Below are 16,358 nucleotides of genomic sequence, written 5' to 3'. Positions count from 1 at the left end.
GGGTCTTCCAAATGTACAACTTCCAAACTTGTGGCAAACTGGCTTAAGGACAACAAAGTTAAGGATTTGGAGTGGCCATCACAAAGCCATGACCTCAATCCTATAGAAAATGTGTGGGCAGAACTGAAGAAACGTGTTAATTAAGTGTATGTAAACTTCTGACCCACTGGGAATGTGATGAAAGAAATAAAAGCTGAAATAAATAATAAATAGTATCTACTATTTTTCTGACATTTCACATTCTTAAAATAAAGTGGTGATCCTAACTGACGTAAGACAGGGAGATTTTTCAATAATTAAATGTCAGGAATTGTGAAAACTGAGTTTAAATGCATTTGGCTAAGGTGTATGTAAACTTCCGACTTCAACTGTATATTTTTTGTGTATTTGATAACCATGTTGTTTTGTTATCACAGGGTCCCATTCGGTCAGGAAATATGTCTGTAACAACTCATAAATTCTCCCATCCATCTTCCAACTACATCAGTGGGCCATTCAAGTTTTTTTTTAGATCTACAACTCTGAATTGATAAGGCCTGCTTTGTATTAAAAACGGCCCGCTTTAAATAACATGCAGCTTGTAAGAATTTCATAAAGCCTTCATAAACACTACTGTAGTGGCTTCCTTTCATCTTTACCATAGCCACTGCCCAAGCCTGAAGCAGGGTTCTTTGGTACGCGTACAGTCCACACTCAAGGTTTCCAAACGGCCAAACATTCAATGACAACCAGGGATATGGTACAACAAAAATGTTTATTCTTCTTATATCTAACAATAAATGATAATCCAATCAACCTAAAGCATAGAATACTTGATATGGAAAATACATATTATGACCTGTCTGTATGGTCAAAAAACTATACCGCTCCCGCATCTAGCAAGGACTCCTTCTCCCGAAGGCCCAACTTCTTGCCTTTATCCTAACACACTTACCACAATACAATGAACAGGCAAGAGGGGGGGGGGCAAAAACTGAGTTACACTAACAACAAATGAATATATCTCAATCAGGTAAATATACATCATAAAGGTACGTACCTAATATTTCATCATGTACATTAATATTTAATATATTTACACAAATATACATGGAGCTCCGTATGTTCAGTCTTTTATACAAATATGTCCAAATCGGCTCTAACATACCGGCCCCTAATTGTTGACTGCACTGAATGCACAACAATGACTTAATATTCAAACGTAGAGCCATATAAGAAGAACCATTGAAATATTAGTGGAATCTGTGTGGGTAGCTGGACAGGTAGGATGACTGACAGTGAAGGTGAACAGGTGGTCACGTGTCAGGTGACAGAGGAATGGATGAGACTGAGGCAGGAATTCCTTTAACCATAAAGTGGTATATTTACTGAGTAGTCTGTGAATGGCGGCTGCCATGGCCACTTCCAAAGGGGTATCCACTGGTCGAACTCCCACTCCGTCTAGAGTGCTTCGACGATTTCCCATTAGTTAAGGGGTGAGCGGAGCCTGCCTCAGGAAGCTGGTCGACCTGTGCGGTGGGAGTTATCTCCTCCATAGGTTCTTCATGTAGACCACTTTCCTGCTCCAAAGCAGTTTCCAGTCCTTGGCTCAAAGGAGATGGTTGATGGCTGAAACGTATAGTTGATCCATGAACACTTTGAGCTCTGGTGGGCTTGCCCTTTGATGTCGGAAACTTGCCTGGTTCTTCTGGTGCTGCTGGTGGTTGAGGATGAAGCCTTTGTTGCTTTAGGCTTAGCTCCTGGATATTTCCTTTGTTCCAAGACCTTTCCCTCAGCTGCTCTCTCCTCCTCTCTTCTTCCTTCCAGTGGAGACAATTCTTCCCTTTCCGCCTCCATTTCCTTTTCACCTGTCTTTGGTTCAGTCATCATCCGGTTCGAAGGACCATGAATGTCTCAAATAATTTATAACTGTATGTTTTGCACAATAAAGGGTTCATAAATGTGGCATTGCTGTGTGACATAACCACCAATATCAAATGTGACATAACCCACTATGTCAAATATGATGTAAACCTTTGCTTTAAAAAGGGTGGCATAAGCACTGCTTTGTAAAGGCTTTATCAATCATATTACATTTATGCTTCGCAAAGCATGTTTAATCTTGTCATAAATCTTGGTAGAGCATTGCAGTGTTAGAATAGTGGGTTCAATTCCAGGACCACCCTCAGCGTACACATCACGGACAAACTGGTATTGGTAAATTGGTAAACCCACACAGACAGCGTTGTGAAGAAGGCGCAGCAGCGCCTCTTCAACCTCAGGAGGCTGAAGAAATTCGGCTTGTCACCAAAAGCACTCACAAACTTCTACAGATGCACAATCGAGAGCATCCTGTCGGGCTGTATCACCGCCTGGTACGGCAACTGCTCCGCCCACAACCGTAAGGCTCTCCAGAGGGTAGTGAGGTCTGCACAAAGCATCAACGTGGGCAAACTACCTGCCCTCCAGGACACCTACACCACCCGATGTCACAGGAAGGCCATAAAGATCATCAAGAACAACAACCACCCGGGGCCTCCCGGGTTGCGCAGTGGTTAAGGGCGCTGTACTGCAGCGCCAGCTGTGCCACCAGAGACCCTGGGTTCGCGCCCAGGCTCTATCGTAACTGGCCACGACCGGGAGGTCCGCACAATTGACCTAGCGTCGCCCGGGTTAGGGAGGGGTTGGCCGGTAGGGATATCCTTGTCTCATCGCACACCAGCGACTCCTGTGGCGGGCCGGGCACAGTGCGCGCTAACCAAGGTTGCCAGGTGCACGGTGTTTCCTCCGACACATTGGTGCGGCTGGCTTCCGGGTTGGATGCGCGCTGTGTTAAGAAGCAGTGCGGCTTGGTTGGGTTGTGCATCGGAGGACTTTCAACCTTTCGTCTCTCCCAAGCCCGTACGGGAGTTGTAGCGATGAGACAAGATAGTACTAAACAAAACAGCTACTAAACAATTGGATACCACAAAATTGGGGAGAAAACGGGGTAAAATTATTATTTTTTTTAATAAAAAATAAAAAGAACAACAACCACCCGAGCCACTGCCTGTTCACCCCGCTATCATCCAGAAGGCGAGGCCAGTACAGGTGCATCAAAGCAGGGACCGAGAGACTGAAAAACAGCTTCTATCTCAAGACTGTTAAACAGCCATTAAGTGGCTGCTGCCAACATACAGACTCAACTCCAGCCACTTTAATAATGGGAATTGATGGAAATTGATGTAAAAATGTATCACTAGCCACTTTAAACAATGCCACTTAATATAATACTCATCTCATATGTATATGTATATACTGTATATCATCTACTGCATCTTTATGTAATACATGTATCACTAGCCACTTTAAACTATGCCACTTTGTTTACATACCCTACATTACCCATCTTAAATGTATATACAGTACTCGATACCATCTACTGCATCTTGCCTATGCTGTTCTGTACCATCACTCATTCATATATCTTTATGTACATATCCTTTATCCCTTTACACTTGTGTGTGTATAAGGTAATAGTTGTGGAATTGTTAGGTTAGATTACTCATTGGTTATTACTGCATTGTCGGAACTAGAAGCACAAACATTTCGCTACACTCGCATTAACATCTGCTAACCATGTGTATGTGACAAATACAATCTGATTTGATTTGATAGTATATGGGGCTTTGGTGACAAAACTGTGATAGACTGCATCCAATTTGCTGAGTAGAGTGTTGAAGGCTATTTTGTAAATGACATCACCGAAGTCGAGGATCGGTAGTATAGTCAGTTTTACGAGGGTATGTTTGGCAGCATGAGTGAAGGATGCTTTGTTGTGAAATAGGAAGCCGATTCTAGATTTAAGGTTTGGACAACAGGCTCTCCAATTTGACACACTGAACTCTATCCGAGAAGTAGTGGGTGAATCAGGCGAAGCAGTCATTTTAGAAACCAAGGCTGTTGAGTCTGCCGATAAGAATGCGGTGATTGACACAGTCGAAGCCTTGGCCAGGTCTATGAATACGCCTGCACAGTATAGTATTTTATCGATGGGGGTTATGATACCGTTTAGGACCTTGAGCGTGGCTGAGGTGCACCCATGACCAGCTCGGAAACCAGATTGCATAGTGGAGAAGCTACGGTGGGATTCGAAGTGGTCGGTGATCTGTTTGTTAACTTGACTTTCGAAAGGCAGGGCAGGATGGATATAGGTCTAGAGTGTCTCCCCCTTTGAAGACAGGGATGATTGCGGCAGCTTTCCAATCTTTAGGGATCTCAGGCGATACGAGGTTGAACAAGCTAGTGATAGGGGTTTCCAGCTGGAAAGCTTCTGCGGGGGGGTGCAGAGCTGTTGGCCGGGGTAGCCAGGTGGAAAGCATGGCCAGCCGTAGAAGAATGCTTATTGAAATGATCTATTATAGTAGATTTATCAGTGGCGACAGTGTTTTCTAGCCTCAGTGCAGTGGGCAGCTGGCAGGAGGTGCTCTTTTTCTCCATGGACTTTACAGTGTCCCAAAACGTTTTGGAATTTGTGCTACGGGTTGCAAATTTCTGTTTGAAAAAGCTAGCCTTTGCTTTCCTAACTGCCTGTGTATATTGGTTCCTAACTTCCCTGAAAAGTTGCATATCGCGGGGGCAATTCGATGCTAATGCAGTACGCCACAGGATGTTTTTGTGCTGGTAAAGGGCAGTCAGGTCTGGAGTGGACCAAGGGCTATATCTGTTCTCAGTTCTACATTTTTGAATGGTGCATGCTTATTTAAGATGTTGAGGAAAGCACTTTAAAGAACAACCAGGCATCCTCTACTGACGTGACCCGGGCCAGGTCGATTAGAAAGGCCTGCTCACTGAAGTGTTTTAGGGAGCATTTGACAGTGATGAGGGGTGGTCGTTTGACCGCGGACCCATTACGGACGCAGGCAATGAGGCAGTGATCGCTGAGATCCTGGTTGAAGACAGCAGAGGTGGATTTAGAGAGCAGGTTGGTCAGGATGATATCTATGAGGGTGCCCGTGATTAAGGATTTAGGGTTGCACCCTGTGAAGGCATTCTGAAGCTGAACGTAATTTAAAGCATGACCGAAACATTTAAATGGCATTGATCTCACTCTCTCTCTCTCGATTTCCCTCTGCCTGTCGTCCCCCCCCCCCTCCATCCAGGGTGATAACTCGTACGTCAAGGATCGCTGGTGTATGTTTGACGGCTTCATGGTCTTCTTCCTCTGGGTGTCTCTGGTGCTTCAGGTACAAATGTTGCGCCTCACGCTGTGTGTGTCCAAGACCTTGGTGAAATACGTCTTTGTTTTCTTTAAAGTAGTTTGTACCCTGTGTGGGTGGAGTTTTCACTTTTGGGACTATTGCTTTGGTTCCATAATTCCAATCAATTTAAATTAAGTGCACGTAACGTATTTCAAAGAAAACAAAATCAGTATTTGTTTAACATAGGTCTGGTGTGTGCATTTGTGTGCATGTGTGTGTTCATTTGCATACACTTTACAACTTTCCAGGTACAGCACCTGTCTCAGTTCACAGCTTTCCCTCTCTCACCCAGGTGTTTGAGATAGCAGATGTTGTTGACCAGATGTCTCCCTGGGGCATGTTGAGAATCCCCAGAGCCCTCATCATGATCCGAGCCTTCAGGATCTACTTCCGCTTCGAGCTGCCACGCTCACGCATCACCAACATCCTCAAGTACGTAGGGTTTTATTAAGACGTGACGTTACCTGCGTAGGTTTATGAAATATCATTTGAATTGGAACTATGTGCTTGGTTTATGGTTAATGTCAAATATCCTCTCTGTTTAGGCGATCAGGGGAACAGATCTGGAGTGTGTCGATATTCTTGCTCTTCTTCCTCCTTCTGTATGGAATTCTGGGAGTTCAGATGTTCGGAACGTTCAATCATCACTGTGTTACCAACGACACAACGAATGGGTAAGGTCCTCCATTTACAACATGATTAGTGTATGAGACATTTTTATCTATGGTATCAATGATATCAGTGGGATAAACATACTGTAGGCTAAACTGACTGTGTGTATGCAACTTGTGACAGTGTGTCTGTCAATTTGGCGGTGAAATATGCCATGGTGCATGTCTGTTGTACTGAGAGCCAGTCAGCTCATCCAGATCTTCAAACTTCTGCATCATGGACACTCTGGTCGGCGTAGGCTTTTTTTTTTCAAGAGTTTTGGTTTGGGGAAAGGATTGAAGTTAATTAAACTATGAGGTGACGTATGCCTTGCATCAGTAGTCCATCAGTCTAAACCGTGGAGTTGGATTAAGGGCGCACTTGGCCCAAAGATGTTTTTAGCATGGGCAGCACCATTGAAGTAGTCAACTAGGTGGGACATGCTATGGGTTAAGAAAGGATCATAGAATTCCATCCAGGTCAGCAGGGCGATCATTACATAACCACAGGAGGCAGTAAATCATCAACCTTGGTTTTATACTTGTTCAGACTATACACACTCCAGCGCAGTAGGTGGTGGTATGCGTCTTTTCAGTTTATTTATGATCTGCCAATACACTCATAGGACAAGAAATTGACAAATGGAGCTCTTAATTGCGTTGCCCATGTTGTATGCGTAAGTGTGAGTTTGTATACATCCATGTGAGTTTATTTGTGCTGTGTGCATGGTGTGTGTGTAGGTGTTTAATATTTGTATACAGATGATGAGTAAGTGGTGACGAGGAGAACAGAAACCACAGTGGGGGAACAAAAGAAGCCATCACCATCACAGTTAGAGCTGCGAGACAGAGCGAGCCTTAATCATAATCATTAACGTTGTGTATTGTCTGGGATTTATTTTTAAAGCCTCTACTCTACCATCGATCTGTCCATCTCCGCTTGTTGACAAGTGCTCTCCTGCTCCAGGGACACTGCGTACATTGACTACTTTCAGATGAAATAGAAGGCACAGAATTACATTTCACATGAATAAATCCTTCCCCTTTCAGAAGTGGTTTAGCCGGTGTATTTGTGATTTGGTTATTATTGGGCTAGTTTGTGTCAACCCCCCTGATGTGTGGGTGTAAGTGGGGTGCTTTAATAATAATAATTAACCTTTCATAGCGCTTTTCATTACAGACAGAATTTCAAAGTGCTTGTTCAAATAGGCTACAGCAGTAGCTAGATCAAGTCTGTTTGAGTGTTTCTTGAAGCCTCCAGATGGGCATACGCAGTCATGAGAGGATCTGGAAGCTAGATGGTCAGCGGAGGGGATGGTCATGGTCAGGTCAGCATGTCCAAGGGCAACCAGGTAGGCGGGCAGCTCGATGTCATCAAGATATCTCCGCCACCTGCAGATTCTCTGTATTTGGACTGTGATGAAGTTTAAGCTCCCCACAGAGTACAGCCCACTCCTTACTTCAGAGGTTTCCTCCTGAGTACCAACTCTGCATGCATAGCCTCCTCTTGGATCACCGTCAGTGGAAACCACCCCAAAGTCAGTAGGTGTAATTCAAATGAAAACACACAGAGGCTAGCTAGCATTAGTTAGCTTGATTTTCATCCATTTATGAGCAGGAGTCTAATTCATGATGTCAAGACTTGCTCTGCACTCATTTAGTTATTGTACAAATATTGACATAATTTGAATAAATATGTACAGAAGTGACATGAGCTCTTTGCCTAAGCTGCCACGAGGCGCCAAGGCAACTCTAAAACCTTTAGACATGTTTTATGCGGGATAGTCTAACAGGCCATATGCCTTTGGCACAAAGTCACAGACTTCCTCTCCAGTCATTCACACAGAACAGATGGGATTTGTATTGAGATTGAAAGCGAAATGTGTAGGAGGAATTTGACTGGGGTGGGTATTTGTGTGTGGATGAAAAGGGGCTCCTGGATGTGCAGACAAAATGGGTTTCTTCACCTATTCCATATGAGAGATTATTCACATTGACCTTGGCCTTTTGGTGAATTGAATGAAACATCTTGTGAAATATGTAAATTTGTCCTTATTGTGCGTTGGTATCTCAGGCTCTTTGGGAAGAGTAGTTATGTCTGGTTAAAGTTAATATTGGAATTGCCAGGGACTAGGGCTGTGCGGGGACCGTATTACCGCCACACCGGCAGTCATGAGTCATGGTAAGTCATGAAAGTTGAGTCACGGTAATCTCCTTTTATGCACCCAGGACATGCGTTGGCAGTATCCAACTCACTAATGGCCTGGTACTCAGGGTTATATTGTCCTTCTAACCACTCTGACATTAATGCAATCATTTAAAACTCACCTCACTGTGTTTGATAAATTGGAAGAAGGAAGATAAAAAAAACAGCTTGCCACTGAGTGGAAAATATGGTCATTGTGGATGTTGTTTCAAAGCCTAACAACGAAATGGACAGCACTTTCTAAGGTGATGATTAATTCAAAACACCCATACACATATTAGAGCTTATACATATGCATAAACCTATATATGAGCCCAAGCCTAAAAAGAATATATACAAAAATAATGATTGTGCCGTTTGTTATACAATACATATTCTACCGCATATTACTCACTGCAAAAAAATATTTGGAAAACTGATTAAATATGTCTTTAATTGGTCTGGCCTATATTCCAAAATAAAACCAATTCTACTAATTGCCATCTAGTGTGGACTGTATTATTATGCATACTGGATGGACTAGTTACCTTATGCTAATATCTAAAGTTTATATTCATGAGTCTGGGAGAGAACTTATAGGCCTAGCTGATGCAGTTGGTTCATTGATTGTCCAGGGCAGCTTACAGGCTTCACAATAGTGAATATGATTTTGAATAGCGTAGTAGTAGGGATTTTTAAAAATGATTTCATAATTAATAGGGTGACACATTAGACTACCTTAAGCTACAGAATATCTCACCACTGTGCGATCTCCTCCCCTCACTCCTTCATTACTTTCTCAAGCATGCAGAGAGAGGAACTGTCAACAGTTTAATGAAATATGGTTCATTGTGAAAACATGTTCACTTGCTTTCCCAAATTAAACCTGTTCCTGCAGGGTTGGGGAGCCCATGGCGTACAGAGTTTGGGCGGGAATATCACCTGTCGTGCATCGAGAAGCTGCATACTCTTCAAACAGTGGTTGATGCATGGAGTGAAATAACCAACAGGCGGGAAAGAGGATTCCATTCACTGTTGGAGTGCATAGGCAGATGACATCTAATCAAATCAAATGTTATTGGTTACATACACATATTTAGCAGATGTTATTACGGGTGTAGCGAAATGCTTGTGTTCCTAGCTCCGACAGTGCTGTGGTATCTAGCAATTCACAACAATGCACAGAAATCTAAAAGTAAAAGAATGGAATTTTGAAATATATAAATATTAGGACGAGCAATGTCGGAGTGGCATTGACTAAAATACAGTAGAATAGAATACAGTATATACATATGAAATGAGTAAAGCAGTATGTAAACATGTATTAAAGTGCTTGTGACGGGTTGGCTTAAATGCGGAAGACACATTTAAGTTGAAGGCATTTAGTTGTACAACGGACCAACTTATTAAAGTGACCAGTGAATCCATGTCTATGTATATAGGGCAGCAGCTTCTAAGGTGCAGGGTTGAGTAACAAGGGTGGTAGCCGGCTAGTGAGGGCTGTTGAACAGTCTGATAGCCTTTATCATTCTCTCTCGGCTCCAGCTTTGGATGCGCCTGTACTGACGTCCCCTTCTGGATGGTAGCAGGGTGAATAGGCTGTGGCTGTGGTGGTTGATGTCCTTGATGATATTTTTTACCTTCCTGTGACATCGGGTGCTTTAGGTGTCCTGGAGGGCAGGCAGTGTGCCCCCGGTAACCCGTTGGGAGACCACACCACCCTCTGTAGAGCCCTGTGGTTGCAGGCGGTGCAGTTGCAGTACCAGGTGGGGATACAGCCCGACAGGCGCTGTTCACCACACTGTCTGTGGGTGGACCATTTCAGATTTGTCAGTGATGTGTACACCGAGGAACTTAAAACAAACATTTTTTTTAATTATTTTTTTATTTTATTATTTACATTGTATTTATATTTTATTTTAAAAAATCCCCCTATGTTTTTTACTCGTTTTTTTTGTTTCAGTATTGTCTCATCGCTGCAACTCCCGTACGGACTCGAGAGGCGAAGGTCGAGAGCCCTGCGTCCTCCGAAACACAACCCGACCAAGCTGCACTGCTTCTTGACACAATGCCCACTTAACCCGGAAGCCAGCCGCACCAATGTGTCGGAGGAAACACTGTACACCTGGTGGCCGTGTCAGTGCGCACTGTGCCCGGCCCGCTAGTGCACGATGGGACAAGGACATCCCTGCCGGCCAAACATTCCCCTATCCCGGACGATTGTGTGCCAAACGTGCACCGCCCCATGGGTCTCCCGGTCGCGGCCGGCTGCGACAGAGCCTGGAATCGAACCCAGAATCTCTAGTGGCACAGCTAGCTCTGCGATACAGTGCCTTAGACCACTGCTCCACTCGGGAGGCCGACACCGAGGAACTTGAAGTTTTCACCTTCTCCACTGCGGTCCTGTCGAAGTGGATAGGGGCTTGCTCCCTCTGCTGTTTCCTGAAGTCCACGATCAGCTCCTTCATTTTGTTGATGTTGAGCAAGAGGTTATTTTCCTGTCACCTCTCCGCCAGGGCCCTCATCTCCTGCCTGTAGGCTGTCTCATCATTGTTGGTAATCAAGTCTACTACTGTTGTGTCATCTGCAAATTTGATGATTGAGTTGGAGGCCTGCGTTGCCACGCGGTCATGCATGGACAGGGAGTGCAGGAGGGGGCTGAGCATAGACCCTTGTAGGGCCCCTGTGTTGAGGATCGGCGAAGTGGAGGTGTTGTCTCCTACTTTCACCACCTGGGGGCGGCTGATCAGGAAGTCCAGGACCCAGTTGCACAGGGCGAGGTTCAGACCCAGGGCCCCTAGCTTAATTATGGTGAGTTACCGCCGCTCTGATATCCAAAACACAAAAAATGTTCTGGGCTAATAATGCAAGAAATAACACACAAAAAAAGAAAATACTGAAAAGTTGCTGAGGAGCTAGAAGCAGAGCTGCCATGTCTGTCGACGCCGTCTTTCCCCTGCCCCTGTTCCTTCCCATTTGATAGTGGGCCATTCTAAATCAAAATTAATTTGACATATTAGTAAAGACAATATTATATTGAGAATTGTCTGATTTGGCAATAATATGATCACTTGATAAGAGAACAGTGTGTGCAGCCTGAGGCAAGGAACAGAGCACAATATTTTTTCCCGACTTTCTTAAATCATCAATAGCCTGTAGTCGCATCATGCACCCCATATGTGTTTTGATTTCTATGACATTCAAAGGTTTATCATTAACAACTAAAGGTTCCAAATAACTCTACATTTTGCGTAGCCTCTATGACCTGTTTCAAATGATTAACATAGACTACATATGCACACTCGCTTCGGAATGGGAAAAATATTATATTTTATTCAGCTAAGTTCAATTATATTCTTCTTACTATAAAATCATATAAACACAGGACTTCTAAGCATATCTTGTCAGCTAAATCAACAAGCCTTCAGCCTATGGCATGCCACATAGCCATATAACATACCGTAATAGGCCAACTCATATTCTGTTAATCTGAAATACATTTTCTTCATACCATAATGTTTCTTTATACCTGCCTAAAATAAATAATGGATTCATTATGGTGTGTATTAAATTGATTTATTAGAGTTAAAATGTCGATGTTCCAAAGGCACACATCAGCAACTTGTATGTGGAGACCTGTATGTTAATTAACGGTCAATTACCGTGAGACCGGCATTCCTTTACAATAACTGGCTGACAAAATGTCATGACCTACCAGGGACCTCATGATACTTACTATATTATCACAGTACTTAGGGGCCGATACCACGTGTTGCAAGTCTCACAATTTTATATGTATTGCGATTCGATACTGCAATTTTATTGTGATTTGATGTTCCAAATATATTGCTTGCTATATGTCTAGTGCAGAGAGACAAGAGTGCGCATGAGACAGTGAGTTTTGAGCAGTCATGGAAATAAATATGCTGAGAACAAATGTTGGATCGCTATTTAAAAACAAGGTGGAGATGAAAAATGCCAGAGTTTGGCTCACCTACAGCCGACTAGCACCAGTTAACGCTACCTAGCAACAAAAAGCTATACTGTATATATTATTATTTAAAACAATCCACAGTTAACACATATTCAGTATGTGGTCCATTTTGGAATCAAATCAACCCCAAGTTACATTGTTGCCCAACACAAAGATACAAAGACTCTTCACTCTACAGCAGCCATTTTAAATCTCCATGAAGTTATAGTTCATTTTTGTTACAGATTTTGTGAACCTAATCACGATTAATCCCAGATCTGGTTTTACTTTTATCTCAGTAAATGTTCTGTGACACACTATTACTGGACCTTTAACCCACCGTTTGAGGCTTAATTTATCATGTCTGTGTTGTGAAGAAAGGTGATTTATTTTATAACGTGTTAGCCATTATCCAAGTCTCTATAATTAGCTGTATCTGGATTCACCGCTAGGCCTTTGATTGCCCCTTTTGTGATATGGCAATAAATTATCCCTTCTCATCCCTGAGCCCTAATAAACAATGTGGATGAATGTCTGGCGGGCCAATTTGAAGGCATTCATTTTCATTAGAGATGTCAAGCGGCTTCTGGAATAACACCTGCGGCAAAAGTGAAAGGTTGGGGAGGGGCTGGCTGGCTGTGTGTGTGTGTGTGTGTCCAATTGGTGCTGTTGGTGTGCCAATGTCTCATATTCATAGCTTGTCTATTTTACAACTAAAATTAATTTACCGGAAGATTGCCATATACACTTGCACTCACTATTATAAAGGGTCGATAGTGTAAATGGGTTTTAGCCAGCAGTCCATGTTAAAGTGAGTTTTTCCCCTCGTCATTTCTCCGTCAATACTCTATATTACGGAGCGAAATTTGGCACACCGGTTGAGAACTCAATTCCTTAAATGGTCAGCAGATGATGGCGCGATCCGTTTGCTAGTTATCTTAATGGAAGGATGGGTAGAAATGTTGTATTCTCCCGGAGGGATTTTTTAGGAAGACGTATAAGAAATTCCACTAAGTTGTCTACGATGACACTCGAATGTCAGAGAAAGGTTTAAATACGGTGCTTTCGGAAAGTATTCACACCTCTTTACTTTTTTACATTTTGTTGTTTTAAAGCCTGAATTTAAAATGGTTTAAATTTAGATTGTGTGTCTACACACCAAAACCCCAAATGTAGTTTGTAGAAATACTCTTAAGTTAATAACATTTGAAAATCTGAAATGTCTTGAGTCAACCCCTAAGTTATGGCAAGCCTAAATAAGTTCAGGACTACACATTTTCTTAACAAATCACATAATAAGCTGCATGGACACATTCTGAGTTCAATAATAGTGGTTAAAATGATTTTTGAATGATTAACCCATCTACGTACCCTACACATACAATTATCTGTAAGGTCTCTCAATTGAGTAGTGAATTTCAATTACAATTACAGAAAGACCAGGAAGGTTTTTCAATACCTCGCAATGAAGTGAACCGATTGGTACAGGCGTCCTTCCTAACTCAGTTGCCGGAGAGGAAGGAAACTCCTCAGGGATTTTAAAACAGTTACAGAGTTTAATGGTTGTGATATGAGAAAACTGAGGCTAGCTAGCTAACTCAACTCAGCAAAAAAATAAACGTTCTCTCACTGTCAACTGCATTTATTTTCAGCAAACTTAACATGTGTAAATATTTGTATGAACATTCAACAACTGAGACATAAACTGTACAAGTTCCACAGACATGACTAACAGAAATAGATTGTGTCCCTTTTTATTTATTTTTTTATTTTTTATTTCACCTTTATTTAACCAGGTAGGACAGTTGAGAACAAGTTCTCATTTACAACTGCGACCTGGCCAAGATAAAGCAAAGCAGTGCAACACAGACAACAACACAGAGTTACACATGGAATAAAAAAACGTACAGTCAATAACACAATAGAAAAAATATATATACAGTGTGTGCAAATGAGGTAAGATTAGGGATGTAAGAATTATCCCTGAACAAAGGGGGGGTCAAAATCGAAAGTAACAGTCAGTATCTGGTGTGGCCACCAGCTGCATTAAGTACTGCAGTGCATCTCCTCCCCATGGACTGTACCAGATTTGCCAGTTCTTGCTGTGAGATGTTACCCCACTCTTCCACCAAGGGACCTACAAGTTCCCGGACATTTCTGGGGGGAGTGGCCCTAGCCCTCGCCCTTCTATTCAACATGCTCAATGGGATTGAGATCCGGGCTCTGACATTTCTGTCTTACAGGAAATCACACACAGAATGAGCAGTATGGCTGGTGGCATTGTCATGCTGTAGGGTCATGTCATTCCTGGTGTAACTCGGGCAGTTGTTGTTGCCATCCTGTACCTGTCCCGCAGGTGTGATGTTCGGATGTACCGATCCTGTGCAGGTGTTGTTACACGTGGTCTGCCACTGCGAGGACAATCAGCTGTCCGTCCTGTCTCCCTGTAGTGTCGTCTTAGGGGTCTCACAATACGGACATTGCAATTTATTGCCCTGGCCGCATGTGCAGTCCTCATGCACTCCTTGCAGCATGCCTAAGGCACGTTCATGCAGATGAGCAGGGACCCTGGTCATCTTTCTTTTGGTATTTTTCAGAGTCAGTAGAAAGGCCTCTTTAGTACCCTAAGTTTTCATAACTGTGACCTTAATTGCCTACAGTCTGTAAGCTGTTAGTGTCTTAACGACCGTTCCACAGGTGCATGTTCATTAATTGTTTATGGTTCATTGAACAAGCATGGGAAACAGTGTTTAAAGTTCATTTCATGAAATATATATATCTAGCTAGGTAGCTATCAATATGTAAACATGATCTAACCTAGCTAGCTGTTAGCTAACCTGTGTTCAAAGTATAACATTGTTAGCTAGACACAAGCAGAACGATGGATAGAATGATATGTAGAACAAGGCATCCAAAGTCTATTAGCTAACGAACCTCATTTGGTCTATTTTAACTAACCTAGCTAACATTAACACCTGTAAGTGACAGAACATTGAAGATTGACTTCCTTGTCCATAGATGCTGTATACTGTACCACGCTTTGTAAAGAATGGCCCTTTAGTTCCGGAGAGAGGGCAATTTAACTGGTTTATAAAAAATGTGCAGATGATCCATCATGGGGAAGTTAGGTGCTGTGTAATGCAAATCTATGCATTTGTAAATAATTATGTAGTTCATACATTTGTTATGTAATTGTAAGACCTTTTTACAATTGGTCTAGTGCAGACTTTTTTGGCCCACGACCCCATTGTGATATCGGGGCTTCCAAGTGGCGCAGTGGTCTAAGACACTGCATCTCAGTGCTAGAGGCGTCACTACATACAACCTGGTTCGAATCCAGACTGTATCACAATCGGCTGTGATTGGGAGTCCCATAGGGCGGGGCACAATTGGCCCAGTGTCGTCCGAGTTTGGCCGGTGTACGCCGTCATTGTAAATAAAATGTATTCTTAACTGACTTGCCTAGTTAAATAAAGGTAAAATTAAATAGAAAAATAAAGGTTAAATTAAGAACAAATATATAATATCTGAATATTCTTGTGAACCCAACCATGTGAAAATAAATGATGTAATTAACAGCCAATGTTTACTGTTTTAATTGGGGCTATGGCCATCAATTGCAAAACATTGTAACAGTATTTCTGATTGTATTCTCAACTCACCATCATATACTTTTAATGTGGGGCTATGACAGTGCAAATTAGTCTGACTTAATTAATATTATCTCTCTAATGAGATGGGTGTGCTTGATGCATGTCGCATTGGAGCATCTCAAAGTCAGGGGGCGTGTTCGTCAGTGCACACCTCATCTTTCCTGTCTGATCCAACCTGGATCGAAATCTGTTTTCAATGCAAATGAGAGCACTGAATCAGCGTACCGTGACTTTTAATGCTCGGAGGGAGACGGCACAGTATTCCCTTTGAGTCAGGAACCAAAACGTCTCTATAGTGACCCGTGAATGAGTTGTCATCAGCATTCTGTCATGTGACAGCTCGATCAGCTGTTCGATTTCACTTATCGGCATGTCTACTGAGCCAGGATCACAGTCAAATGGATTTAGCTGATTCGGTCACTCATCTGTAGAATGTTTTTGTATTTCCCCTGCATGCTTACGTTCAGTTTCCCAAATATGTCTGTTACACAGAAAGTCCGTTTTTTTTTTTTACATCCATTGCAAATGACAACAGTTCCTCTCTCAATTAGAAACATCTTTCCAACACTCCCCCTTGATAACCATCAAGGCTCGGTGTGATTATTTTAGTTTTTTTTGTCAGGCTCTTATCCCATAAGTCCACGTAGTTTTGTGAACTGGCGTGCACAATGTAGTTTA

The 16,358-nt window shown here is 42.6% G+C and overlaps 1 protein-coding gene across 4 annotated transcripts in view; it reads left to right on the top strand.

Annotated features, from left to right (window-relative positions):
• Nucleotides 1-16,358, top strand: part of LOC139380324 (sodium leak channel, non-selective) — a 265,187-nt gene that overhangs the window by 17,530 nt on the left and 231,299 nt on the right. For all 4 annotated transcript variants that reach the window (XM_071122925.1, XM_071122924.1, XM_071122926.1 and 1 more), the window contains 3 exons: nucleotides 5,121-5,204; nucleotides 5,512-5,651; nucleotides 5,765-5,893. In XM_071122925.1, the coding sequence (XP_070979026.1) occupies nucleotides 5,121-5,204; nucleotides 5,512-5,651; nucleotides 5,765-5,893 (353 nt within the window). The remainder of the gene's footprint in view (nucleotides 1-5,120; nucleotides 5,205-5,511; nucleotides 5,652-5,764; nucleotides 5,894-16,358) is intronic.

The sequence above is a fragment of the Oncorhynchus clarkii genome, chromosome 22, assembly GCF_045791955.1.
Source record: "Oncorhynchus clarkii lewisi isolate Uvic-CL-2024 chromosome 22, UVic_Ocla_1.0, whole genome shotgun sequence".
NCBI lineage: Eukaryota > Metazoa > Chordata > Actinopteri > Salmoniformes > Salmonidae > Oncorhynchus > Oncorhynchus clarkii.
Note: the sequence above shows the minus strand (reverse complement) of the source record. Positions and strands in the feature narration are given on the sequence as shown.